Source organism: Channa argus, chromosome 14 (assembly GCF_033026475.1).
Source record: "Channa argus isolate prfri chromosome 14, Channa argus male v1.0, whole genome shotgun sequence".
NCBI lineage: Eukaryota > Metazoa > Chordata > Actinopteri > Anabantiformes > Channidae > Channa > Channa argus.
In genome coordinates, this window is record NC_090210.1 from 6,520,572 (window position 1) to 6,547,055 (window position 26,484).

The 26,484-nt window shown below is 38.7% G+C and overlaps 2 protein-coding genes across 3 annotated transcripts; both read right to left on the minus strand.

Moving 5' to 3' along the window:
- Positions 1–348: 348 nt before the first annotated feature.
- On the minus strand, positions 349–15,215 carry stk11 (serine/threonine kinase 11). Its single transcript, XM_067474826.1, has 11 exons — positions 15,035–15,215; positions 13,201–14,199; positions 7,756–7,839; positions 7,539–7,628; positions 7,131–7,263; positions 5,683–5,819; positions 5,405–5,532; positions 3,863–3,920; positions 3,511–3,704; positions 1,318–1,560; positions 349–544 (listed from the first exon to the last, which is right to left on the minus strand). Exons 2-10 carry the CDS (start codon positions 13,482–13,484, stop codon positions 1,352–1,354), a joined length of 1,317 nt encoding a protein of 438 aa, XP_067330927.1. The 5' UTR covers positions 13,485–14,199; positions 15,035–15,215; the 3' UTR covers positions 349–544; positions 1,318–1,351.
- A 1,060-nt stretch (positions 15,216–16,275) lies between these two features.
- On the minus strand, positions 16,276–25,857 carry sugp1 (SURP and G patch domain containing 1). Of its 2 annotated transcripts, XR_010910625.1 has the most exons (15): positions 25,732–25,857; positions 22,693–22,861; positions 22,470–22,573; positions 21,884–22,132; positions 21,581–21,704; positions 21,398–21,498; positions 20,527–20,650; positions 20,074–20,405; positions 19,623–19,729; positions 19,292–19,469; positions 19,060–19,166; positions 18,312–18,457; positions 17,397–17,526; positions 16,675–16,779; positions 16,276–16,527 (listed from the first exon to the last, which is right to left on the minus strand). XR_010910625.1 is itself a non-coding variant. In XM_067475052.1 (14 exons), exons 1-14 carry the CDS (start codon positions 25,748–25,750, stop codon positions 16,753–16,755), a joined length of 1,917 nt encoding a protein of 638 aa, XP_067331153.1. In that variant the 5' UTR covers positions 25,751–25,857; the 3' UTR covers positions 16,276–16,752. The 2 variants fall into 2 exon arrangements, 1 of the variants encoding a protein (XP_067331153.1); XM_067475052.1 differs by having other exon boundaries at positions 16,276–16,779.
- Between the last annotated feature and the right edge of the window lie 627 nt (positions 25,858–26,484).

Below are 26,484 nucleotides of genomic sequence, written 5' to 3' on the forward strand. Positions count from 1 at the left end.
CATGCAGTTTATACATAGGTGGTAATAGAATACTAAATGTTTTTATTATCATTATAGATTTAAATAGAATTAATTATAACTTTTGTAGTCTTTTTTTCCCCTCTTTAATTTTTCACACATCACAATGTGTCTTAAAAATTGCCATTAGGGTTTTGTAAAAACAAAGGTAGTCAGAGAAACAGAAATTTGAGTGGAGAAGGTGGGTGGGTAGGTGGGATACAGGGGTGATGGTGTTTGTAAAAGTCCGATTTAACACTTGACCCTCCAGAGGATGAGAGGATGAAGAAGGGATTGAGGGGTGACATGATGATAGAAGTTGAAAGGAGCCTAAATGTGGGAGAAAAAAAAAAACAGAACTTCACAGCCAGTGCCTTAGTCTCAGAGCAAAAGAACATTTCATGCTGTCCTCCTCTTCCTAGTCTCTCATACTGCATCTTCAAAAGACTCTGCATGCCAGTGACCCAAGGAGGTATGGGGGCATTAACATCAGCAGGTTTTTCCTCACAACTGAGGACTCCAGACAGAAGCACAGGGGCAGGGAAACCTGAAAGGCACAGAGACAGATGACAGAGTATTACAGACATTTATATATATTGTTGATATTGTCACATAACATAACTGCAAAAAAAGTTTCCCTGTGATAAAACGTAACAATATTATTACAAGACAACAACTAATTTGTGTTGGATAGACTCATCCACAGTGTGATAAAAGCGACAAATGTCCCACAGCCCACTTTATCTCATCCAGGGTGAGTCATTGCCTGAACAAATTACTACACAGCATCTCCTCTGCACTGCAGCCATGACAAACAGCCTCATGCCGTAAGTGGTTTGCATGTGTGAGAGATTGAAAGAGCAAACTGTGGGTGGTAACTGGAAAGAGGTGAGTGTATATGCTTAAAGCATATATCCGCTTTACTTCATCTGAATTGGGGGCACTGACAAGCCCTGGAAGTCTGTAATCAAAATAAACCCTAACATTGAACGGGAGAGATATGCTCTAAGATTAGATCAGTCTAGATCTAGGTTTTGTGACTGTATAAGAAACCGCCCATGTGTTTGCCTGGGAAACAGTGGTGAGTCAGAGCACTGCTCACTGAATATTAACAGTCTCGCTCTCTCCTCTCCCACTCCTGCCTGATACGCATCTCTACATCTGTCTGTTTAAATGCATTCTTGTCTCATCTCTCCTATCTTCATCTACATCTGCTTAACTTGTTCTCGATGGTGTCCATCTTAAACTCTCCCCTCTTTCTTCTGTATAAAAAGGTGTCCTTCAGGAGCACAAGCATTTGTTAACACTACACACACTCACCATGGGTTGGTGTGTGGGAGGAGTGGGATGGGGGTCATTGTTGTTTGCAAGTGGAGAGCTTGCGGATCTTGCTGGCTGTAGAGACTCCTTTGCGAGAGGGGTTGGACGAGGAGGAGGATCGGCGTTCGCCTTTGGGCTTGCTGTTCAGAGAGCCACTTTCTGTTCCATTCACACAAACTGGCTTGGGTATAGCTGGACTGTGGTCCGAGTTCAAATCATCCCCTTCTTCTTCGGCCACTTGTCCTATAACCATACATCAGTGCCCATATTAATTAATTAATTACTCTCCCTGACAAGTGAGGACATGAGAATGGGTTACTGCTTTACTGCTGAAGTGTTAGTAATAACATGAGTGTGCACAATGTGAGCTGTTACAAGCATGGAAATACTCCCCACCCCAAACACCCCTTAATTTGCTGCTTTACAAAAGGCACCTTTGAATAGCCAATCTGTCAGCAACAACAACAAAATGTCATGTCAGACAACCATGAGAATCAACAGGAGCTTTCTTGACCAAAAAAAAAAGGTCCTAACCTGAATGTGACTTAGTTTATGCTGTGTGTGAGTATCTGACTGTGTAGCTGGTGCAGTGTAAAACCGAGTCCCAGTTCCAACACTGAGGAGAATATCAGAAGTGGTGGGATATATTTATCAGGTTAAATAGTTTAAGTAACCATATACACCATTATTCCTATTCACATGAAGTATCTAGTTAATGATGGTGCTCACCGTGCGTGGGAGTAAACCTTGGAAATCCATTCATACTCCCACACCAGAACCATTTCAACCAGACTATTTTTAGATCACTTCATTCACATTCTGCAGCTCCATTTGGTTTTTATATGGGGCACCACTTCTAGATACTCAACACAGACTGCATTTATTATTACTGCTTGTTACCTAGCAACAGATACAGGATCTGAATTCTGGGAAAAAAGATAAAAATTAAACAGAGTTGGGGAAGACACTAAATTGAATATAAAAACAGTTGTCCTTGTCGGTTCACCCTACATATCAGCCAACACATAAATCAGTGCTAGAAACAATAGTATTTTCTTAAACTGATACTAAACCAGATCTGTTTGTGTTAAGTGTCAAAGTATCCTGTCCCAGACCTCTAAACCGATGCTTGCAGCTTTGTTTCATGTTCCCAGTAGGTAGGTTAGCAAGTGAGCCATTAGAGCTGTGACACACCTAGCCAATGGTCACATTTCCGGTATTGTTGTGTTTTGTCTCACACTGATGGCACCAGTCAGACCCACAAAGTGACAGGTTGAATTTACATCGGTCCCGCCAGTGAAAGAGGCTAGTCTGATTCACTGTTTAGCTTTGTAAATTAATAATATTAGTAATACTAATACCAATACAATTTCTAACTTCTGAAAATCCTCAATTAGAAGTAGTGATAATCTGTCTGGGCTGAGTAAGAGTGATGTAAAAATGATAAGCCAACGTTGCTTTGATTACAGGGGTAACAGGATTATGTTTTCTCTTCCTCTTGGCTTCGTAAGTTACATAGCAGTAACTAGCTCCTCCAGGAGGTCACAAAGTTGCAATCACAGCAATTAATGCAATTTCAGAAAACCCCTGTGAATTCTGCATAACTTATCCATTTTGTCCAATCACTGTCACTTTTTCAACAACTGGACTTCCATTCTGTAATGTCACTGAACTCATGTGCACAGTGCACCAGAGTCACTGATGTGAGCTTTAGCAATTGCAGAATCTAAAAACTTGAGCTTTTGTAGCACACCTGTGTTCATATTCAGTGCAAAAAAACAAACCAACTTGTTCTTTCACTCATTTCCAAAAGGATGGATGTAGGTGATTAGGTGAGATGAATGAAAAGGTTTTAAAAGGTGCAAAGAGGTAGGCACATACTTCTACACAAGCTATTGCACAGTAACAGCAATAATTCAGTAATTACAGTAATTCGAAAAACAGCAAGGTAAAAACAGTAAGGTACCACATAATATAACGTTTAAACGTTTTAAATGCAATCTGCACACAGGAGAAATATAAGCAATAAAAGTGGTGGTAGTCTTTGCAGCGATTCATTAAATAGGGCATAATTACATTTATCAAGTATGTCACATAAAAATATTCTGAAATGTTCCAAAAAAAAAAAAAGGAAAAAAAAAAAGAATGTGCTGTAAATATCCTGCTTTATATATATCAAATGGTATATATCACCTGGCATTGTGAAATCCTGAGTGTATATGATCTCATCCTCTCCATCATAGAGCTCATCATCATCTTCCTCTGCGTAGCCATGAAGATCCTCCAGGTAGGGCATCACTGTCATACTTCGCCATGGGTCCCTGCTTTCCGCGCTGGCGGGGATGGGCACAGGGCGCTCAGACGGGGGGTGTTTCTTACGCACCCAGCTTGCAGGACCAGGTAGAAAGGCGATGGGCATTTCAGTGACAGATTATCTTTTGTAAACTCTGTCAGCTCATCATACAAATTTGCATAGAGCTATTTAAGTCATTGTAGGGAAAAAATTATAAAATAAAAACAGGAGAAGAATACATGGATAACTCACTTGTGTTGTCTTATGTTCTGTATGGAAAACCTTTTCAAAGGGTCGTACTCAAGCATTCCTACAGGACAAAAAAAAAAAAGTCAATACTATCCTGAACAAATTTTCCACTCATATTTTTTGTGAAGCATTTAACAAGCTGGTGGGAGGACACAGTAGTGTAGGGAGGGCTAATGGCAGACAGATAAACTCATTCGGGGAACATTAATTATGCAAGTAATGTCATTTATCACTGGTTCAAGGCATCCCATGAGCTCAAGGAGTCAATGAGGTACAGTAAGAAAACATCAATATGAATAATACAACAGCTGTACCACTGTTATAAGGATTTTGTGCCTTAGCTATCATAATGTTAGAAAATGTGAATGTAAGTGTGATAAGGCAGCAGTGATGCAGTGTCTAACCAGACCTAATAATGTAATTGTTTCCCCAGAAGGGTTGCATGCAGAGTGCTGATAGTAATGCTGCGCCTGCTGAAAGACACCTTTTGTGGCTCCGAGCTTATTTTAGACCATGTAATTATGGACTGACTATCTCGCAGGTGCTGCGTCATCACACACAGACGTCACACAAAATGGGGGATGGAGACCAGGAGTTCAAACAGCAAAAGAACGAAGTAGCTTTCATTGTTGAACCTTCAAATACACTGTGACAGTCATTACTCAAAATATCTTAAGTTGAGGCATTAAAAATTTTAAAGTAAAATACCCTGATCTATTGTATATACGTGTAGTGGTTTCTTACCATAAAAGGAAAAAGTGTGCAAAGCTGGATTAAATAGGATGGAAGACTACTTGGTCATTGGTTCCATTACTTGGTACAAACAATCTTCTCAGCATTCTTTCTGAATTTTAAAGGTGGTTAGTTTGCTGCCATTCAGATGATTATGCTTTTCATAAGACAAAAAAAAAAACGTTTTTTGTTTTGCTTTTTTAAAATGGAAGACAGGAGCATTGCAGCAGAAGACCAAATTCCTGACTCTGAAGTGTTTAGTATTCTGCTGCTGGCTCCAGATCAATGGAAACTACGTCAACAGCTGGAGGGATTTCTACACTTTGGAGGAATCCTCAAAACTGAGAAGTCACAGTGACTCTTAATGTTATGGCACCACCTACTGGACACAGAAAAACCAGACCCAGGATGGACTTGTTTGTGATCATTAGTGCAATCATTGCATACCTGGCCAACTTTATCTCAAAGCCCACATCCAATATTCCCCTCAAGCATTTACTTTGTTAGTTTGTTAGTTTCAGTTTAGTTACTGTTTTTCAGAGTATAACTTGGATTTAATTTTAGTTCTGGTTTAGTTGCCGGTATAATTTTCATTTCAATTAAACCTTTTTTTTTTTTTTAAAGTTTACTGTAATAAACTTCCAAGCATCTGTATAAACACAGTTTGTTGTGGAAGTCGTCCACTCACCTACACAGGAACTACCTTGAGATCTTTAGCAAGAAGTATGTTTGACTCTTTTACTCACACAAACACATTGACCGTAAGGTGCAACTTTTTCCTCAAGGTAAAATTTAGTTCTGGACAACACTGACCTCGCAGCAGGTCCGACAGGAGGGGTCCACACTCTTCAGGAATAGTGTACTCTCCTTTTCCAATATTCTCAAATAGCTTATAGATGTTGTCCCCCTCAAATGGATACAGACTCGTTGTAATGTTGTATCTGAATAGATGGAAGCAGTTGTTAATAAAGCAACTCTAATTTTTGATATTGAATGATTTAGCAGACTTATTTGTCTAGTATCTATAATTTAAAATACTAGGAAATGTAAAGCATTTTGAGAGCCTGTTACACTTTAATTTGACTACTCACAGTGTTACTCCAGCAGACCAAATATCTACTTTAAACCCTGAAAAGGTATCCAGTCCATTGGCAATCTCTGGAGGCTGGAAGGCCGGAGAGCCTTGACTGGTACGACATGTGTCATCCTCCGCAAATGGGTGAAGGGCCTTTTAAAAAAAAAAAAAAAAAAAAAAAAAAAAAAAAAAAAAACACACACACAAATAGACAGGGAGAATAAGATTAGCTATGAGTAAAATTTGTCATTAGCAATTTCTGATGAAATATGTAGGCAGGTACACTACTCCACAAAAAAAACAAAACAAAAAAAAAATATATGTTCTACAGTAATGTGTGTATATTATCCAATAATGTCCACTGACATAGAAAGAAAACCATTTTCACAAATTTGACTGTAGGGAAGCTTCAAAGGCTACTGTGCTGTACATATTTTTTTAACCAGTGCGTCCAAAAAGCATTTACAGCGCTTAACCTTTCCCACATATTGTTATGTTACAGCCTTATTCCAAAATTGATAACATTAATTATATTCCTCAAAAACTAATAACACCCCATAATGACAAAGTGGAACAGTTTTTCTTTATAAATCTGCAAATTTATAATTACAAAAACAAAACAAACAAAAAAAACACAGGAACGACACCACTCCCCACCTGGCTAATACCATCCCTACAGTAAAGCATGATGGTGGCAGCATGATGCTGTGAGGATGTTTTTGAGTGGCAGGAACTGAGAGACTAGTGAGGATCGAGGGAAAGATGAATGCAGCAATGTAAAGAGACATCCTTGATGAAACTCTGTTGCAGAGCTCTCTGGATCTCAGACTAGAGTGACAGAGTTCATCTTTCAACAGGGCAATGAACCTAAGAATAGAGCCAAGATAACAAAAGGAGTGGCTATGGGACAACTCTGAATGTCTTTGAGTGGTGCAGCCAGAGCACAGACTTGAAGCTGATTGAATATCTCTGGAGAGATCTGAAAATGGCTGTGCACTGATGCTTCCCATCCAACCAGATGGTGCTTGAGAGGTATTGCAAAGAAGAATGGGAGAAACTGCGCAAAAATAGGTGTGGCAACTCGTAACATCATACTCAAAAAGACTTGAGGGTGTTTTGGTGCTAGTAATTGGTGCTAAAGTTTTTATAAATTTGCAAAGATATCAAACACACTTCTTATGGGGTATTGTATGTGGAATTCTGAGGAAAATGATGAATGTAATACATTTTTGGAATAAGGCTGTAACATAAAATGTGGGAAAAATTAAGCGCTAGTAATAGTTTCTGAATGAACTGTAATTTATAAATCAGATGTGCAAGACAAAAAAAATTAAATAATTCAGATCTGGAAATTCTAAAGAAACAAAAAGACAAAACCAACCAAAATCATAAAAAATATATAACTAAAACAATATTAACAGGAATCTGAATAGTAAACACAATTATCCTGGAGCCTTCGCTCACCTCTGCTACACCCAGGTCAGAGATTTTAAGTGCCCCGTCTGTAGTCAGCAGCAGATTCCCTGGTTTAATGTCTTTGTGAACTATTCCCTGGCTGTGCAAATATTCAAGGCCATCTATTAGTTGGCAAAAGTACCTGAAAGAGACAAACATGGATTTAGGAGAGGAAATTTACCATAAGATGTTAGGAAAAACAGCATATCAAACAATTTAATACTGTAGCCACATGAATCCTCAATACTTAGTGCTTCAGCAGCTTTTCAGCAGTGATCAAACATTCACACAATCAGTCAGTTTTCTAAAAGTAGAGGCCCAACAGTCTTGGATCTAATCTTAGACATGGAGCAATGGCTGCGCACAGGCGCAGACTAAATATAGTGGGGGAATAGAGGTAGAGAACCAAAGACTTACCCGTGAGCTTGAAATACTGGAAACCTTTTCTCTGGGACGCTGTCCAACATTTCTTGCATCCCACAAACGCAATACTCCATCACCATATACGTAAGTCAGGAGTCAAGGGGATTTGACAAACCAAACAAACACGTTTTGTAAAGTGAGCTAAATATAAAGCAGATTTAAGACAAACAAAAACCCTCATTTGTGCACTCATGTAGCAGCTTAAGGATATATTTTCTGTTTCTCTTCATTGTAGAGGACATCCACCAACTGAATCACATTCTTGTGTTGGAGTCTTCTTAGCAGCTGAATTTCCCTGTAGATAGAGAAAACAATGAAAAACACATAAGATTATGTAAACAAAAAACCACAAATCCAACATTGAGTGTCATTTCATTTAATACAAGCCTTTGTCTCCCATATATGATCACATTAGAACACTGCACTCAACATGACAAATAGTCGATTTATATAACAGGACTTAAGATAGTGTATAAATGACCCTGTCCAGAACATATTTGCTGGTTACCATCCGCTGCAGTTATGTGCAATGAATATGGCTTGATTTTTTTCAGTATAGCTAAACCTAAAACATATTTATTACCAATAATACAGCCTTGTGGATGAGTGCTGCAGTAGTCAATTAGACTAGTGTCATTATAAAGACTGATAACTGTTCACTACGCTACGCAAGAAGACAATGTTTCAATCAGCAGCATGGCAAAGCCCTCAGGAGACTCAGTCAGAGCTCAGAGTGAAGGGTACTAATAAATATGGACCCGGATGGAAAGAGACAAAGTGTAAACCACTGACTTCCTTTGACATACAACCCACCTAAACATAAAGAATGAAACTAAACATAAAGAATGAAAAAGGTTACTACGTGTGTGTCTTGTAACCACATCATATATATAAAAAAAAAAAAAATAGACACACACAGTTTGATTTCAACTAATTTTTCAGGGTGATACAGTTGATATTACTGCTAGTTTTACTACCAAATGTGGCTAAACATGTTCTTTGATCTTCCTGAAGAAGAGAAATTGAAATTAAACAGTTCTTATCATTCAGACCTTTGGTTTGCATAGAATAAAAATCAACATTAAATAAGCCTTTGAAATCAGATGAATTCTTGTTTATTCTACAAAAAGTTTCTTACATTACCTGAACAGATTTATTGGTACCTGAAGGAAAGGTCATAAGTGAGTTCTAGGGATATTTCAAGCAGACCTCTAAGATCAAGGTACAATTTAGCACTTTTTTTTTTTTGGAATACAATATAGTTGATGGCAATTCCTTTTGTCAGTGTCACTTTAATAGGAAGAGTGGCGCTATAAAAAGAGAACGTTTCCTTTAGAGAAATTTGTAATAGGGGGGGCATTGGTCTTACTGCCGCTTTTTTACATTGTTGTACAAGCCTGCCACTAATGTGTTTGTTTTTAATTGAAGACTCAATGCTCAGTTAGAATACACACTTAATTTTTCATTTCACACTATAAACAAGAATATCCACCCTGCCAACAAAACAAAAATAAAACACCAATAAATAATAATAATAATAATAATAATAATAATAATAATAATAATAATAATAACATGAGCAAACCTTTTCATAGTCAGGAAAGTTCATAGAGGCTCTGAAAGATTGCTTATTTAGTAGAAGAAAACCTTTCATCCATTGGAGCTCATTTAAAAAATAAAATAAAAATTTTACTTCACTTAACATGGTGTTGTTTTAACTGATTTTCTCATGCATGGCATCACAGTTAGCAGCTGCACAGAGGCTGTGCCGATATCATGAGTAACTGTTCTGTCTTTACAGTTTTTTCACTGTTGCATATTTAGTGAGGAGAAACTACAATTTTACCCTTAACAGACAAAAGAAAATCTAATTATGCCCTTTGGGAATATACAGAAATTCTACTGTATGAATTGATTTCCCCTACCCTTACTGGAAACAATACTCTCATTGTCCCTATAGTTCTGAGGTATTACCATTAAAAAAAAAAAAAAAAAAAAAAAAAAAACACACAAAAAAAAAAACTCCCTTCAATCCACACAATCTTATGATCACTTTGAAGCTCCTGTCCAAATTAAAATTACCCTGCAAGTTATGGGTTATAAAAGTCCTCCCTTACACATAACCGCATGTCTGACAAGGCTATCACAAATACAAGCAGTTATTACTGCATCACTGCATTGTTAAAATGATACACCTGCCTGATGTCCACAAAAACTTGGCAATGATTAAAACATGGTAAGGAGGGACTGATAGCCTAATTTCAAGCTGTACACCCCTCTGCTATTCATCTGCGCTCGATGCTCAGCTGATGTGTCTGAAATGTAGCAAACTGCTTTGCATTTGCGTCACTGCAATTTTCATAAAACAATTCATAAAAACAGGTAGTGTTGCAGCTGAGGGTACACTGAGTGCAGATAGGCTGCATCATTCCAAAGGAGTTCACAGCATTTTTTTGGGGTGTTTCTACAGAAACAGAAGTTGCATTGCTCAAACAATGATAGTATGAGCATGTTCATTACCATGGAAACTCAGTAAAAGCAGGAAGTGTTTGGCAGACAGGAATGCTAAAAAGAGGCTAAACAAGAAGCTGGGGACTACTGTGAGATCCCCAATAAGACAAGCCTGTACAGGCTTTAACATCCAGCTTCGTCAAGCTGGAAAACAAAGTCTCTGACCAAGTGAGAGATATAAAAAGAGAAACAACAAAAACCAATATCACACATCAAAGACGCTGCTGTGGTCTTAACAATGTGACACATTCATGAAGTGTACCACTACATCTTTGTGGTAAAAATGTATTAAAAAACACAGTGTGTACAGATCTCCAGGCTAACACTCCCGTTGCCCAGGAAACTAGAATAATTATTTATAGAAGTATTTGTGACCTCACAATATTGCAAAAACAGCTTAGGCACCATTTGATGAAAACACTATCTTCTTTATATGTTTAACATAATTTTGTATTCTAGTTTCTCTCTTTTATATTTTTAATCACTAATCTCACACTGGGTGCCACAAAACAGATTTGGTTCTCTCCCAATTGATCCAAATATTTTTGGAAATATCAGACAAAATAAAGAACATAAAAACTTAAGCACTTAAGTCAAAAAATAGTAAAAAGGCACACTGGGCAGCATTTACAGACTTCAGTGTACGAGGACAGGTCTGAATCGGCAGTATATACACTACTCTTTACCAAGTTGGAGCTACATTTTGGCCATGGTTAATGTACAGAAGGGTAGGGATTGTGAATAGGGATACCTGCTGCAGTGTCTAGTAACAGGTTAAGATATCATTTTTCATAATTACTAGGCCTCATAGTAATCCTCACCCAGCTTTTGACATCCTGGACTGTTTGGACTGGTTGTTGTGTCAACTGAAAATAAAGTCTCCACTGGTGATTAGAGAGTGTCACTGTAAAGGGTGTTTAGTGGTGATTTTGATATACTTAATATAGAATTTATTTATCCACTGAAATAAGTGAGATGAATACTTATGGCTACATTTATTTTGTTATCTTCTAAAAATAGCTTAGATGTTAACTTGCTCTCACATCCTGTCAACACAAAATATTTAGTTTATTAATTTTATTCAGTTCTTCTAAAAGAAGATACACTGTTCAGGGCTCATTACTAAAGTAGCACCTTGCTCAACACACACACTGCAAAAGAACTGAAGTGTCATTTCTGGCCGTAGGTTCCCAACCCGATTTCCACACAAAGCTATTGCAGATTTGGCTGCCATCACTCTCAAAATGCTTATGAGTGCAAGGCAGCTTGGTGGCTGAAGGGATCTAATGTACACAGTGATGGAGAACTGCAGCGGCTGCTGACATGGTCATTTGGGCCCAACAGTAATATGAGAAGGGGAAATATGTTATTTATAGCTGAAGATTGTGTCTCTTAGATAAACTGCTCTTACATGTGAATTTATTTTTGTCTAATTAAAACAAAGGGTTTATCACAGTCAGGTCTGGACAATTGTGGCTATGTAACAAGTCTTTGCACCTCTTTTTCCAGCTGTACTGACCTCCCGCAATTATCAGGTGTTGATTAAAAGAAAAAACAAGATCAAGAGAAAATGAGAATAATAAAAAAACAAAATGCAGGAATGATTTTTAATGATGTTAGTCTGTATTCCTAATAAATACAATATACTAGAATCCCAACAAAACAATTCTGACTGAGCTGTTTTGCTGCTGCCCACTGACAATGGCCTAAAACACACCAGCTTGCAGTTCTCTAGCTCTGTGTGAACTCAATTTGACAGTTTTCTAAAACGTCCTCTATAATTAGCCTAGGCCTGCAGCAAAAGGCTGGAGTAATATTTAATAAACTATTGTGTGATTAAACTTTGATACTCCTAAGGAAACAGGGAATGTAGGGAAAAATTTCTGAATACATAAATAAATACAAAACATGACAAATAAGTCCTGCATTGATAAAAAAAATGCACTCCAACAACTTATTAAACAATTATTTTAATAAAGAAGGTCATTGATTTATTTTTACCTGTGCAGATAAGAACAATCATTGATCTATGTGCTGTGGTCTGTTAAACTGAATTTCTTATCGTGCCAAAAATCGATAGATCTACCATATATTTTCTGTGTAGGTGTTAGAATACACTGACATAACGCCTCAGTTTTTAATGTAAACATTATGCATTTTAGTGCTTCACTTCAGTTTATTTAATAGCTGAATTACAAAAGATAAGGGAACTGATTAGGCTGTGTTAAACAGGTTTATCTTATTCCATCAACTTGAGTAAATCAATTGAGGTAATGTAAAAGGCTGGCAAGGGCCTGTTGCAAATTCCTGCAGGTCTGCTTTTATTCAGAATAGAACCATGTTCAAAATAATTACACAGCATTTTTGCATGTAAAAGTTTAAGACAGTGGACACTGTCAAATGAACATTCCATTTATTTTATATGCATTTATATTGCATAAATGTTTTCACATAACCAAAGTTTGTTTGCTTACGCTTTCTGCTGATATTTTAATGAAATTATTCCAGTACTCCAGTACAGAATTTTAGTAAATTTCAGAGGGGCAGAGGTTCAAAAGCTATGAAACCTTCAATCAGGTGCTATGAGAAGAATTTACATTAAATTGTTCTTCAAAACAGTGAATTACTGATGCATTTGATACATGTGCCTGATTTAGTCATGAGAATAAAAAGGTTTTTGGAGAAAGTTAAACTTGAATTTTCTTGATTTTTGACAGTTAAGAAATTACTGCTTTTTACCTCAAAGCAAACTACATTTGTCAGAATGACAAAGACAAATATCCTATCAAGTGTTAATGTTGATAGTGAAATAGGCTATATAAACTGCAGACTCAATATGCAATGTAAAACTTGTGTACATTTTAATTACATTTTCAGTGGAGTGATTCCAATTATTTAACTAATATCAAGATCAAGAATAACAGTCGAGCCAGTTTTCCAGTCTCTCGGGAGAAACTACTGTCCCCGTAGAAATGAAAACCCTGCATTTGAGCATCCATAACTTACAACATTCAAGAAAGAAATCAGTGACACTGTTTTTTTGATTTAAAGTGTCAGGTTCAGAGAAAAAAAAAAGAGACAAGAGGTCAAACAATGCAGGTTGATAAACTAAAAAAAACAAAAACAAACAAAAAACATTACTCACTTTTTCACATTGGCTTCTCCATTGGGAATCCTCCTCAGCTTCTTCTTTTTCAGAATCTTGACAGCCCTGCGACAAAGTGTCTCTGAGTCCAGCATCTCTTTCACTTTGCCATAGGATCCCTCCCCTAACAGATCCCCCATCAAGTACTTCCCTATCAGCTTTGCCCTCTTCCTCCGTGGCTGGTAAATCACCTCTGTAGAGTCAATGCGGTGAATAAAAGTATCCATCTCCATCAGTTCATTTTCATTTAGATAGTCAATATGATCCAGCTCCCCAGTACTCATGACTGATACTTCTGCAGCCACAGCTTAAGCCTCCTGTGCAAAATATATTTGCAAATAGCTTTGACTGCTGCTGAAGTGTAATCCACTGGTAACCTTTCAGCTCTGAACGGAGTATTTTAATTCCTCAAGATGGAACAACAATGATTTACAAAATACTGAACATGGGAGAGGGAGTAGTCAGGCCTGAGTGTTGAGGGAGAAGGTGGGGAATCAATCCCAATTTGTAAACATTAGGGCTCTTTTTACTCAAGAGGTGCATACAAAGGTGAAGAACTACTTGGGTCTGTATCAAGCTAGTGCTTTATGCTGCGTGTATGTCCTACATCTGTAACAAGTGCAGTTGAACAGAACAGAAATCCCCCCCCCAAAAAAAAAACAAAAAACAAAGAAAATTCTAAAATGTTATTGTTTGCTTGACTCTAGATCACCTCTATATAAATTTAATACCATACAGCTTCAGGTAGAGGCAACCAGTCCTGAGTCACTGCCATGCAGAACAGCATTTCAGTCAATGTTCCATGCTGCATGGCATAGTTTGTTTTCTCAGGACACATAAGTGTGCGGGGCGGGAATGAATCCAATCACAGATACAGTCAAACGCATTCAGCAGTATCGGTCCTAACTCTGTGTCACCTCGGCTCCTGGAGGTCGACTGAGCCATCCAATGAGCACAACCGTCCTCAGGTGTCCTCCATGCCACCACAGTGCCTATTGCCTGTAAACAAAGGCAATTTCAACATCGAGAAAAAAAATTAAATAAAAAATATATATACACAAAACACACACGGCTTTCGTGCTCTTCTGAACTAAGATAATGTTACCCTTCTTTGGTAAACAATCTGTAACGTTATCGATATCAATACTTGAACGGTTAACAACACGGAGATTCTATTATGCCAAAATTCACATCAGAAACAAAGATATTAACTCTACATGACACATTTACCATTTGAGTTTCATTATAGCCACGACTGACACTTCAGTTGTTGATCGGAAATAAACATTTTAACGGTTTGGCAGCTGATAAGCTAACGTAACACGTCCGCCTGAATGAACTAGCTCGCATACGTAAGCTTCCACTTTGTGACTTCTTGATTGAAACTAAGCGAGTACACGTGTTAACTCAGAAGTATGCATTAAACCAGAGTCGATGGATTAAACGTAGACGAGGACTAGTGCTGGAAACTGAACAGGATCAAAGAAATGTCGTCACAGAACTGTAGCTAACGGTGTGTGTATAGCACTAGCTAGTCAACTTTGCCTGCCGTTTGGATTAGCCTTAGCCAACTTCACCTGACGTGCCGGTATAGCATGGTAAATTTATGTGACGGACATTGTTCTCAAACCGTCCTGTACCAGGCTCACAAATAACCAAAACTAGCTAATACAATATCCCAAAGAACAGCGCTACATACCACAAAAACACATTGGATACATCCAGCTAACCATGCTAAACGGAGTTACGTTAGCTAGCACGTCGCTCAGATTCCAATGTGAATTGCTAGCTAGGTTACTTATCAAGGTACCTAACTCCGGCTACCGGTTCTTACCTAGATCTATAGTAATGCCGTTGCCAATGCAGACTTTGTATTTTCTGTTTGTTCGTCCGGGATAAAGACAGTATTTCACTCGTCCAGCAAGATATAAAGCAAATTTTCTGACTCTTCGTGTTACTCTTGCCACTCAGGTTGTCGCCATCTTGTTTACCTCCCCCCAACTCACACTGACAGCCCATATACGTTTAAATGCGTCAAATCAACCCCCAGTACATAAACAGGAGGAGGAGAAAGTCAAGCAGCGCTCAGAATGACTTTAGGCAGCAGTAGATCATGCCATTTCAGTTTAATTAAGTGATCCCACTGATTGCATTATGGGAATTTATAGATTTTCCCAGGAGAAGGCACATTGTTATTGACCAACGTGCCTTCCACTGATTTAAATTAATACTAAAAGTGACCTCCCGTTTAACAACTGACCTGGAGAATTCAACTGAAGCTAAGACAATTCGCCAATTAAGTAATTCACCACAAAATAACCTAATTTAATATTCTGTTAGGAAATGCTTTTTCAATCTCTTCGGTATTTTCATTTTACAATTGTAGTATTCTCAGTTTTCTGTCTTTTTCTTCTTGTATTAAGTTTCAAAACAGCAGACCACCAACTTGCGTGAACTACGACAACTGGCCAGTTGTGATTTACAGAAAAATAACTTTTAGAATATGTTTGATATTGTTTTTCAATTGGTCTTCTATTGTAGATCTATGTGAGGATTTCCAATTGTCCTTTTAGCTTTCATATTGGATTGCACAAAAAAGCCAAACATGTTCAATTTTTTTGTTCATAAACTTCAAAAATTTATAGAATTAATTATGGATCTTTAATGAAAACAATTATCAGATGCATCCCCACCCTACTCAAAGCTCCACCAATATCAACAAATGCCCTGGATTACTTTCTACTATGGCTTAAGTAACATCAGATTGATGATGCAGCCAACACTAGTGAGTCTTGCTTAACTGGGATTTCAGAGTTATATTTATCCTGTCTAACCCCCCCTAGGAATCACAAACTGAAGATCTGATTTCACTTATCTGTCACCCTTCTCACCACTAGCTGCTTGGGCCTGCATTGCTGTCCAGTGCCTTACATAAATTAATACTGATGGCAATTATCACCATGGCTAAACAAATGCCAGCACACACACACTGACAGTGAGCTTATCTTTGCTCCCACTTATTTCCTATTACAGTAGCCTTTACCACATTTTTAAAGACATATTTATGACAACATATTTCAGTAAGTGGCCATTTTTATTGTGAACACTGAAGCATACAAGGGAAAGAAGCAGAATTTAGTTAGTGCTCAGTGAGGGAAATCAATCAATGCAAGAATTATACAGAAGATTATATACTAATTACTGAACTGTGTTAGTTAGCTGGCCAAGTGAAAGAAGAGGAAGTCAGGTAATGAAGGTGTTTTTTATATTTTAAATGGTTACAGTATTCAATTGAAATGTAACTAAAAATTGTTTTTAAAAAATCAAAAAAAAAACAAAAAAAACTTTTAAATCCAAATTAATTCTCAAATCTAATGGCTCTACCAATCGTTCTACTATTCTCAAACTGTGCATGTGCACACACACTTCAAATTAAAAAATTCTAGTCCATTCGGGTCCATTTCACAACTGAGCAGAGCTGTGGTAACTGGAAAAAACAGCTTTTTGGTTGTGATAAACAAGAACAAGTACAAACAAAAAGTGTTCTTCACATCAGTAATATGGCCTTCGTGGATTATTCTGTGGGGAGAAAAAACATTATATTAGTTTAAAGTAATAAAGCAAAGGCCAGTGTTGTTGAGTGAATTAGCTGCACAGTAAGTGAAAAACAAGTATCACAGTTTTTACAAACTGTTTACAAGTATGAACAAATTCAATTTAAAATACTCTTTTAAAACCTTTTAGTACAACAGCAAAGGAAAAGACCAAAGTTGCAATGGAAATACAGACACACAAAAAACAAAAAATCTCTAAGTAAGATATAAGATCAACATGAAAAGTATACAGTGTGTACCCTAAGACATTTTTCAGTAGCTGTGCTATTGTACACAATCATGAGCCTGCAACAGATAAACTGTAACTATATAATTCACACCAATCAGCCACAGCATTAACACTAAGGGTCTAAATAATGCCATGGAGGACAAGGTTCAGCATGTCCACTCAGCAGTTTGCGGCTACAAAGCCCCATATATAGCAAACTGTGATGCACTTTGTGCAGAGGTTTTAGAAGTATACAAACTCAAACCCCGCTCAGTTTTATAGCTAATTATACATTATAACACTGGGTATGGGTGTCTATACTTTACTATATGTTAGATATCCACAAACAGAAAATAATATGAGACCGGCTTTACCAGCGGGTTGGGCCTGAAGCGGTAAGCAAGCATCATCCTCTTTCTGAAAGCATCATATTCATCATCACTTTTTGAGAGCTCAGCTGGACAATCAATTCCTAGTCCTGCTCCATTCAAAGCAGTGAGTCCCCTAGAGTGGGACAGAGTTACACTCAAATTAAGGCTTTATTTTCAGTTCTATATAGGAATATAAAGCTAAAAATATTAGTGATACACGTGCATGTCGAGAACCACAGAAAACATTTATCTATACATTAGGGGTTCTCTGAACCAATGTGATGACTTGTTTACTGCAAGGAGAAAAGGCTTGTGTTAGCCAGGGATTTTAAAAGCAACTTTTTTGAATATGAATAAATTACATCCATTTTTGGAGAGGGTGTCGGAATGACAAACAATATCAAGGGATAAGAGATCACTAAAGCCTGATTTTCTCTGGACTTTACCTGGGAGGGATTTATGGGAGACGGCAAAAGTCTGAATGAAAATGTCTGGAGATTACCCGGACTTGGGTATCCTGGAATCCTACAAGCCCCCCCTTCTTAAAAAGTCCAGATTTTGTGAGTGAGCCTGTGTGCATAAAGTGCTATATTCTTTCTCAATCATTGTCTGGAATTCATGTGTGAAAGAGGCTTAAGTCTTATAGAGAAGAAGTTCTTGTCAGTTTTTCTTCCCGTTTAGTTTGATGGGAGGGGGTTGTGGTGGGAGGAGCAGACAAGTGAGTTGCACAAAAATCAATGATTAATTTAATGAGATAAGCTCCAATAAACCTACCAAGACATTTCAATATAAAATAGTCAAATTTTATGCATTTGTTGTAAAACATAAGAACTTTGCACATAATCTAGAACAAGAAAAATCTTATCATTATTATGACTATTTTGATGAAAGGTGAATAAAATGAGGATGGATGCTCACTTGTTGACAGGAGCCTTGATTCCCTGTCCTTCATTTCCGAGGCCTTCACCTTCCTTCCAGCCCATCTTCATGAGCATCCGGAAACCCAGATTCTCCACCGTCAACTTAAACTCTTTGTACTCGGAGTAGTCTGGGTCTCGGCCCTCCTGCAGGTTAAGAAAAGCGACATTGTACATTATTCACACACCCACATTAATTGTTGTAAGACTGTCCCCAGTACCATTGCCTAAAATCTTTCTTTGTATAAAATGTATCTTTTTTCTTTGTCCTAAGGGGGTTTGTAGGTTTCTAGAATTATGTACTTGATTTAATGAGGTGAGAAGGAACATTGCAAATAATGTGAGTGCACAGTACAGCATAGATCTAATCTTTCTTAAAATTTACTTACACTTAAATGTTATGCTGTTTGCAATTCAGCAATCACGTGCTGGTGTGACTGATAACTTTTAAATACTAAAAATAGCACTAGGAATAAATTTAAAAAATGTGTATTGACATACTGTGCTGTTTTCTAACTAGGTGCCTTTTAAAGGGATTAAACTGGAATTCTGACACTATCCTGACTTTGTCAGGAGGGGGTGTATGCGTGAACGCATATGTGTGGTGTCTCCACCTTTAATTCAAAAGGTTTGTCTTGTTCATCTTGAGCCCAGGTTTTAGATAAATAATGGAGAATCACAGTAGTTGAAAAAGAACAATTATTTTTATTATTAGGTTGGATAACAAGTTAAATTACAGGAAAACTGACCTTGAGTGCCTTAAAGGTCTCCATAAATTTCTCCAGCTCCTCAGGAGGCAGGAAGTCCCCAATAAAGTGTTTTCCTTTTCCCATTTCTGTTAGCGATTCAGCCCACTCTGAAACATTACATTTACAACAAGAGTGAAACTACTTGCTCTGATTAAATTGGAGTATTATGCTACAGCAGCTTCTAATGTCACTGTTCATATGAATAGTTCTCCATGTTTATAATCAGCCTTACCACGCGTCTTCTCCATTTCCATTTTCCGAAGACGATGCTCCCAGGTACCTGCCTGCTGATCCACTTCTTCATCACTGTCATATTCATGTTGATGTTGACTTTTGGCCTTCTCCCAAATCACCTGCATCTCTGCCATTGCACGCTTGTGTTTCATGATCATGTCATACATCTCTTGCATCTAGGGTATGTGAGAAAAACATACAACCACAGATTTAACATGAAAAACAATGACAGATTACCTGATCTGGAACATTGAGTTGAACTGAGTTCATAAACATTGGAGTTAATAAAAAATGACGTACATTTACTTGACTTTTTTAAATTTTTTTACCTCTTGTTGTTCTTTGATTTGTTTCTTCTGTTCTTCAGACAGTTCTGTTACTCCAACCAGACCAAGTGGCTTACCCTTCTTATAACCAAGACCTCTCAACTCCTGAGCTGGAAGAGACATCACCATCCTTTTTTTACTGAATCATCTGATTCATATTACTCACTCTGATATGAAATAGCATGCCATCAATTTGTTTCAAGTGATAATAATTTCTCAACAACAGTCACAGTATCTTCTATGACAAAATCCTTTAGTAACAGAACGTAAGAATTGGAAAATATATAGTAATATAATATCTGACAATGGCATATGCTCCAAAACTACAATACTACTAATTTATTGAGGGGATGCCCTAGATTTAATGTTCAATTTCGTGCCCCACAAAAACACACACAAAATGCATATCTGCATATTTGTTCAGTAACTGCATGGAAAACACAAGATGGTGTACCAGAAAGAGAAGGTGTGTCCGGATCTGGAACATTGTTCTCTGGATCTGGAACAATGATGGGAGGAATGGGCAATTCAACTTTGTCATCTTCAGACCCCCATCTGCTCTTTCTCTTTCGTTTTACAGGTGGGGCTTCTGACTTTATAATGTGTGGTTGAGATAAAGGGTTCAATGGTGGTGAGATTCCTTGTAATGGTGGAGTTGCTGGTTGCTGAATGTCTGTCCGTGACTCTGTTGCTGGAAGTGAGGAGCTCTGGGAGGATGCAGCAAGATACTCCTGAACTTTTTCTTTGTAGAAGTGGTAGGTTGGACTTTGATGATCATATAAAAAACTGAAGAAGGGGCAGAAGATATTTTGTTTGTGCATATCAAATTAAAACTAAACTAGCAAAATTAAGCTTCAAAACAGGAAGTGGCATCTAAAGAAATACAGTAACAAGCAGAGTGACTGACCTGAAGGCAGGGTTGTCGCGGTTGCACTCAGCAGCAATGGCTTCCACCTCAGGGCCACCCTCAACCACAAACCTGGCCAGCTTCTCAGCCACCTGCTGGCTTTCCGCGTCCACTGGGGGGGAGACTTTAAGCAGCCTATCAGTACTGGGACTCAATTGACACTCTACTACTGTACCGTATTGAAATGGCCCTCACACACCATCAGTCTAGAGCCAATAGGGGATAAGAAGAGGAAGGAGGAGCAAGGTGGATACAGGTGGTGAAGGGGGAACTGTATGGATGTGAGGCTTTTACTCCAACAAGTAAGACAAATATAGAATGTTTACTCCAGCTTTAACATTTAAAATATTTAGCAGTTTACTGGCTAAAGTTTGTACTCAATTTGCAACTTTCAGACCAATCCTATAAGAAATCAAACCACAAAAGAATAAAACAATGAATGAAGCCATAGCCTGTGTATGTGTATTCTAAAATAGAAAGCAGTTTGACGATGAACCAAAATCAGGTAAGTATGCTGTTTCACTCAAATTAGAGACTTTGATGAGGAACAGAAAATTCAAACGAGAAATGTCAGGTTGCTCCTGGGTAGGTCACTGGTCAGCTAAGAACTTTATTACAGTAATGTAAGTGTGAGATAATGGTTTGAATTATACTAACTTGGGTATAAATGCATACAAATCAATCAAAAGTTATCATTAAAGTAGCAATCATAATGCCAATAGATGTCTATATGAAGTAATACGATAATAGTAATTGGTGCTGGCAGTACTATGCTGACACACCATCCATTCCTTTGGCATTGCATAATTCTTGCAAAAGCAGTGAGAGACAGGAGACAGATAAAACAGGGGGCGACAAAAGCCAATCTTACCATTGGTGGATATATAGTCGGGTCTTAGCAAGTCCGTTCTCAATTCTGCAACTCTTTTTTTGTAGTACAGATACTCTCTGCTGCTCCTATCATATAAAAATCTGAAACGCAAGGTTGACAACAGTATGAAAATACTGTATAAGTAAAATTAATTATTATTATTCACATGTCCTTCAGACTTACAAGAAAACAGGATTGTCCTTGTAGTCCTCCTTGGCTTTTCTCTCCAGCTCTGGTCCACCCTCTGCCACAAAAGATGCCATCTTGTCGATAATAAGTCTGGTGTCTGAGTCCTCTGGGGGAGAGACTTTAAGCAGGGTATGATTAAATTTACCATAAGGCTACCTATGACAAAATGTCAGTCACCAGGCAACTGTATTAGTGGACTATGTAGAAAATGCACCAAAACATCCGTTTGAAGACATAAATACATATTGTATTGTTGTATAAATACAACATAAATGAACACCACAGGCCTCAAATTACCTTTCATCTCTAAGAATCTGGAGTAATCAGTCTCTTCCTCCTCATCTTCACCATCTGGAGAGCAAAAAACACTTGGCCTCTGGCTGAGAACAACATTCTTTTTGGACTGGGAGTAGCTTTTGAACTGACTAAGCATGCTACTGACTCCAAGGCCAGGCCGCTTTCCAACAAGTATACTCCTTTTTTGAAGCGTGTTTCCTCCTGGAGATGAAGAAGAAGTTGAGGGATTTTTCGTATCACTGGTGGATTCTGGAAGTAAAATGAAAGAGGGCATCTTAAGAACAAAAATAATTCTAGCCTTTATCTAGTTGGGGTTATTTTGTAACATCTGTCCGACACAAATAAGGTAAGGTTTTATTTGTTGACATGTGATAGTATACTAATTCAGCTCCTTTGCCTCTTGAAGAACCCCACACCGCAACACACAATCAATGTAAAGCTGCTACAACTATCATTCCAGTGTTAATGTTATTGCTCTGATAAACTTCAATGTACAAGAACATAGTTAAGTAGTATTTGAGTTAAGAACATGTCAAAAACATGAAAACAATCCTAGAGAGAAAACAGTGCAGATTAAGTTACTAACCAGACACCGTGTTGGATTTCTCCTTCTGCATCTTCATGAACTGCTGTAAGAAGCTTCCATCATTTGCAAACTTGTTTGAAGTTGCTCCTTGAAGGCTAGGAGAACTATTTGGTAGTGTAAAATTATATAAATAATTACAATTTGATATAAAAACATTTTTTCTTAAATATATTATCATATGTCATCTTTAGCTAGATTTCCAGACTTATGAAGGAATTGGTACCTTAGTGGCTCTGGCTTATTAGCATTTTGCACGCTCTTTTTTGCTTGCTCTGCCAATCTGGCCTCAATCTCCTTCTTCTTCTGAGCTATCAGCTTCTCTTGACGGAGAATATTCATGTTCATCTTGTTTTTTTGTGGCTGAACAGGCTTGGACTTCCACCCTCCTCGACCTAAAATTGTTAAAGGAGAAATGTACAAACTTTAAGTTATTTTTCCTATGTTGCACAGCCCTCTGGCTGTAGCATAAGAAACCCATCCCCACATGCGATGCACCAACTGAAGCAGCATAGTCCATGCCCACCGGGCAGCAGGCCAAAAGTTGCTACTTTTCTGCTCTCGTGGGGGACTCAATTACATCCACAGTCACACCATAAAAGAGCACCTTTTCCCTCTTTCTGGTTCAGCTTTGTGTCAAGTAAGAGCAATTCCTTGCTGAAGAGCAGACATGTCCTTTCACCGCAGTGGCAAGAACAACGGCAGTATCACATCCAGCAGTGTCAGCAAAGCAAAAAAAGCAGTGCAAGGATCTGCGGTGTTTGTCTTATAGTCTACATCGAGCACGCTGCCTCGGGGCAGGACACGCGGGCCTCACTCTTACTAAGTGGTTTCCTGCATGTTCTGAGGACACCTTACACTCCCGCACAGATTTTTTTTTCTCTGAAGCCCTGGAGTGGTATTGGGTTCTCCACGATGTGCTCGAAGTGGAGCCTCCCGACTGTCCCCCTGCTCAGCAGTGCCATCACGACTCCACCTCCGCTTCATAAGGCTCATTGGCGGGGTCCCCCTGGGACCCTCCCGTCCACCTGGAGGGGCCGGAGCATCACCTGTTGCGCCATCCTCTTTGGTGTGGCTCAGAATCATCTATGCCTCTGCCCGCCATGGTCCAGCTACTTCTAGGTTGTGGACATCTTTAAGATTGCCAGTGGTCGCGGTGATCTTTCTGTGCATGAGGACGCCACTACGCCACCTCAGGAAGCCACCCTCAGCCGTTACAACCCCGGGCGAATGTCACGGCCCGTTCCTGCCTGGCCATTATTCTCTATGGTAGCCGCCTACCTACACGGGTCTGCCTATGAGCCGGCTAAACTCAAGGCCATGGTTTCCAAATTCACCCCCCATCACCAAGGTGAAGGAGCTCAATGACGACAGCTTTTCACCAGTCCTAACCCTGGAACAGAGCCTTGCCGGCCTCTTCAGCCATCCCCGCCCATTTTCTCCACGTCCCTTATGCAGGGGGCCCCCCATGGGCTGCTCAGGCTTTGTTTCCTAGAGCAGTGACAGAGAGGGTTGAATGTTGCCTAGCCACCATAGTGACAGATTAACATTGTTCGTAGCAACACCTGTTTACGGAACGTTACAATCAGAGGAAAGCCAATGTTTTTACTCCCGCTACTTTCTGGTCCCCAAAAAGTCTAGGGAAACAAGACCAATTTTGGCTCTCTCACTGTTAAATCTGTTCTTGGTGGTCCACCGCTTCCATATGTAAATGACTGTCCTCTGGAGTGTGCACCCAGAAGACTGGTTGTCCTCTGTGGACCTAAAGGATGCCTATTTTCACATTCCAATTGCCATGTAACACAAAGTTTCTGCGCTTCTCTTTCCTGGGCGTACGGTACCAGTACAACTGCCTACTGTTCAGTTATTCTCTCGGCACGTGCACCTTCTCCAAATGTCTGAAAACAGGGCGCCACTGGTATGACAGTGCTTTTCTACTTAGACAATCTCCTCCTCACTCTGATTCCCCGTTTGTTGGACTGCGCGAGAGAATAGTGTCTCACTGTCAACCTTGTAGCTGAAGCAAGTATGGGCACCATGGTTTCTGGCTCTGTCAGATGCTGGCAGGACAGCATCTGGGAGCTGCTACGGCATGTGGATGCTTAAGTCTAAGGCCACTGCAACGATCCATAGCCCACCAGTTCTGCTCCAGCAGCTGTGGGTCAGGCCTAGTGCCTAGCTAGCCATGGGTTTTTTCACCCTGGGTGCTGGCCACTATTCAGGACACAAGAGTGGCTTTGACCACTTCCTCTTATGTTGCCAAAGAGTCATCATTTCAGTGCTGGTGCTCAAATAGGGGTGTGTCTGCCCCTTCACAGCCTCTTCCTCGGGTTCTGTCCTTTCTTCAGTCTCTCGTGGACAGGGGCTTATACTTTAGCACTGTAAAGACCTATAAAAATGACCTACCTGTCCTGTCTGTTTTTGGTTATCCCCTGCTAAAACATTTCTTAAGGGCTGTGAGGCCTGGCCGCTCCCTGGTATCTTTCTCTTGTGTTCCGTGCCTTGGCGGCACCCCCCTTTGAGCCGCTGAACCAGGTCTTTCTTAGGCTCCTGTCATGGAAGACAGCGCTTCTCTTAGCCATTGACTCCACGAAGAAAGTGAGTGACCTCTTTCAGTCTCCCAAGAGTGTCTCTCAATCTGCAAAGAGTCTGGCTGGTCTCTAGCCCAAGTCAGTCTAGCTGTGAAGCAGGGTTCTGTTTCGTCTGCTCCAAGCTGTTGTATGGCAGTAGTGGGCCGTGAACTACATCCTGCTGTAACATGTTATTCATTATGCTACAGCCACAGGGCTGAGCAACAGTCATAGAAGCTAGGGTTACAAATCGTAACAATAGTTACCGATGTCAATAATAAGCACGTTTCACTACAGTGGCAAAGACAATTGGATAATTTTCAGATTTAGAATATTGATTTTAATTGTGTCTGAAACTAATACACATTATACAGTTTCAAACACTCTGAGGCAGTAAACTAGGTACAGGCATATTGATATTGTAGCTGAGTTAGTTACATCACAAATTTTAGGAAATATGGCTTTTTATTGAGTTATGCAAATATATTACGAAGTGTAAAATTTGATAATTTTCTATTTTAACACTAACTAACCCGACAAATGGCGTTGACGTTGTGCACTGTTCACGCCATTACAGCTACATAAGCTAGCTGGCTAGTCAACGTTAACGGAGACCTGGCATAACGCTAGATATGAGTGAACAACTGCTACATGTTCATATTACAATCTTAGTTACATTCACTTTAAATACTTGCCTGTATCAGTGAAGTCCATCTTGGCAGCACGTGAAAGTATATATTTCGTCCACAACGGAGACGACTTCAGGCCTCTCGCTGCCTACTGAGGAGCCGAGTTCCCGAATAAAAACAAGGACTACACTTCCGGTCATTTTCAAAAATAAAAGCTTCATTTGTGCCCATTGTGTTCGAGGTCATTAGTTTACATGATCCCAGACACGGAGTACAACAAAACACTGTATTTTGCAGATAATCGCCACCTTTATCCAAATTTCATTATTAATGTAAAAATAAATAAATACATAAAAACTAGAAAAAGCATTTCCAAAAATAAAATGCACTGTGAATGCTGATTTTCCATGCAAAGCTGAAAAACGCTGAACTGTATTTGCTGGAAAAGTCCACAGTTTTGCTTTTTCTGAAATAGCTGAAACGAAATGCATTAATTTAAATATCAAAATCTGAAATAATTTTAAAAGTTTAGAAATCTTTAATATTAAAAAAGGATAAAATATATTTAAAAACCCTATACAAGCAATGATGTCCTTCATAAGCAAAACGTTCAGAGTAGTTAGGCACCAAATAATGTACAGAAGAGGTAAGAATAAGAATAAGAATAATAAGAATACTACAAATTCTAAAGATTAGGATATCATTACTGATTGACAGTAGATAACATTAGCCATGGTAAATTTCTATATTCTAGTGTTTCTGGCCTTTAAGTAGGAAATTCTCTCTTAAATAATTCTAACTTGGACACATTTCCTACAG

Excerpts from the sequence above, each read along its gene's own strand:
- sugp1 (XM_067475052.1), bottom strand. Across the intron at positions 20,651-21,397 it reads CGACTATATATCCACCAATG|TCTCCCCCCCAGTGGACGCG; the intron begins GTAAGATTGGCT and ends GGCTGCTTAAAG. Across the intron at positions 17,527-18,311 it reads ATCAAGGCTCCTGTCAACAA|GGGACTCACTGCTTTGAATG; the intron begins GTGAGCATCCAT and ends GTCCCACTCTAG.
- stk11 (XM_067474826.1), bottom strand. The coding sequence starts at position 13,484 with ATGAGTACTGGGGAGCTGGATCATATTGACTATCTAAATGAAAATGAA. Across the intron at positions 5,820-7,130 it reads CTGACCTGGGTGTAGCAGAG|GCCCTTCACCCATTTGCGGA; the intron begins GTGAGCGAAGGC and ends TTTTTTTAAAAG. Across the intron at positions 1,561-3,510 it reads TCAGGATTTCACAATGCCAG|GACAAGTGGCCGAAGAAGAA; the intron begins GTGATATATACC and ends GTATGGTTATAG.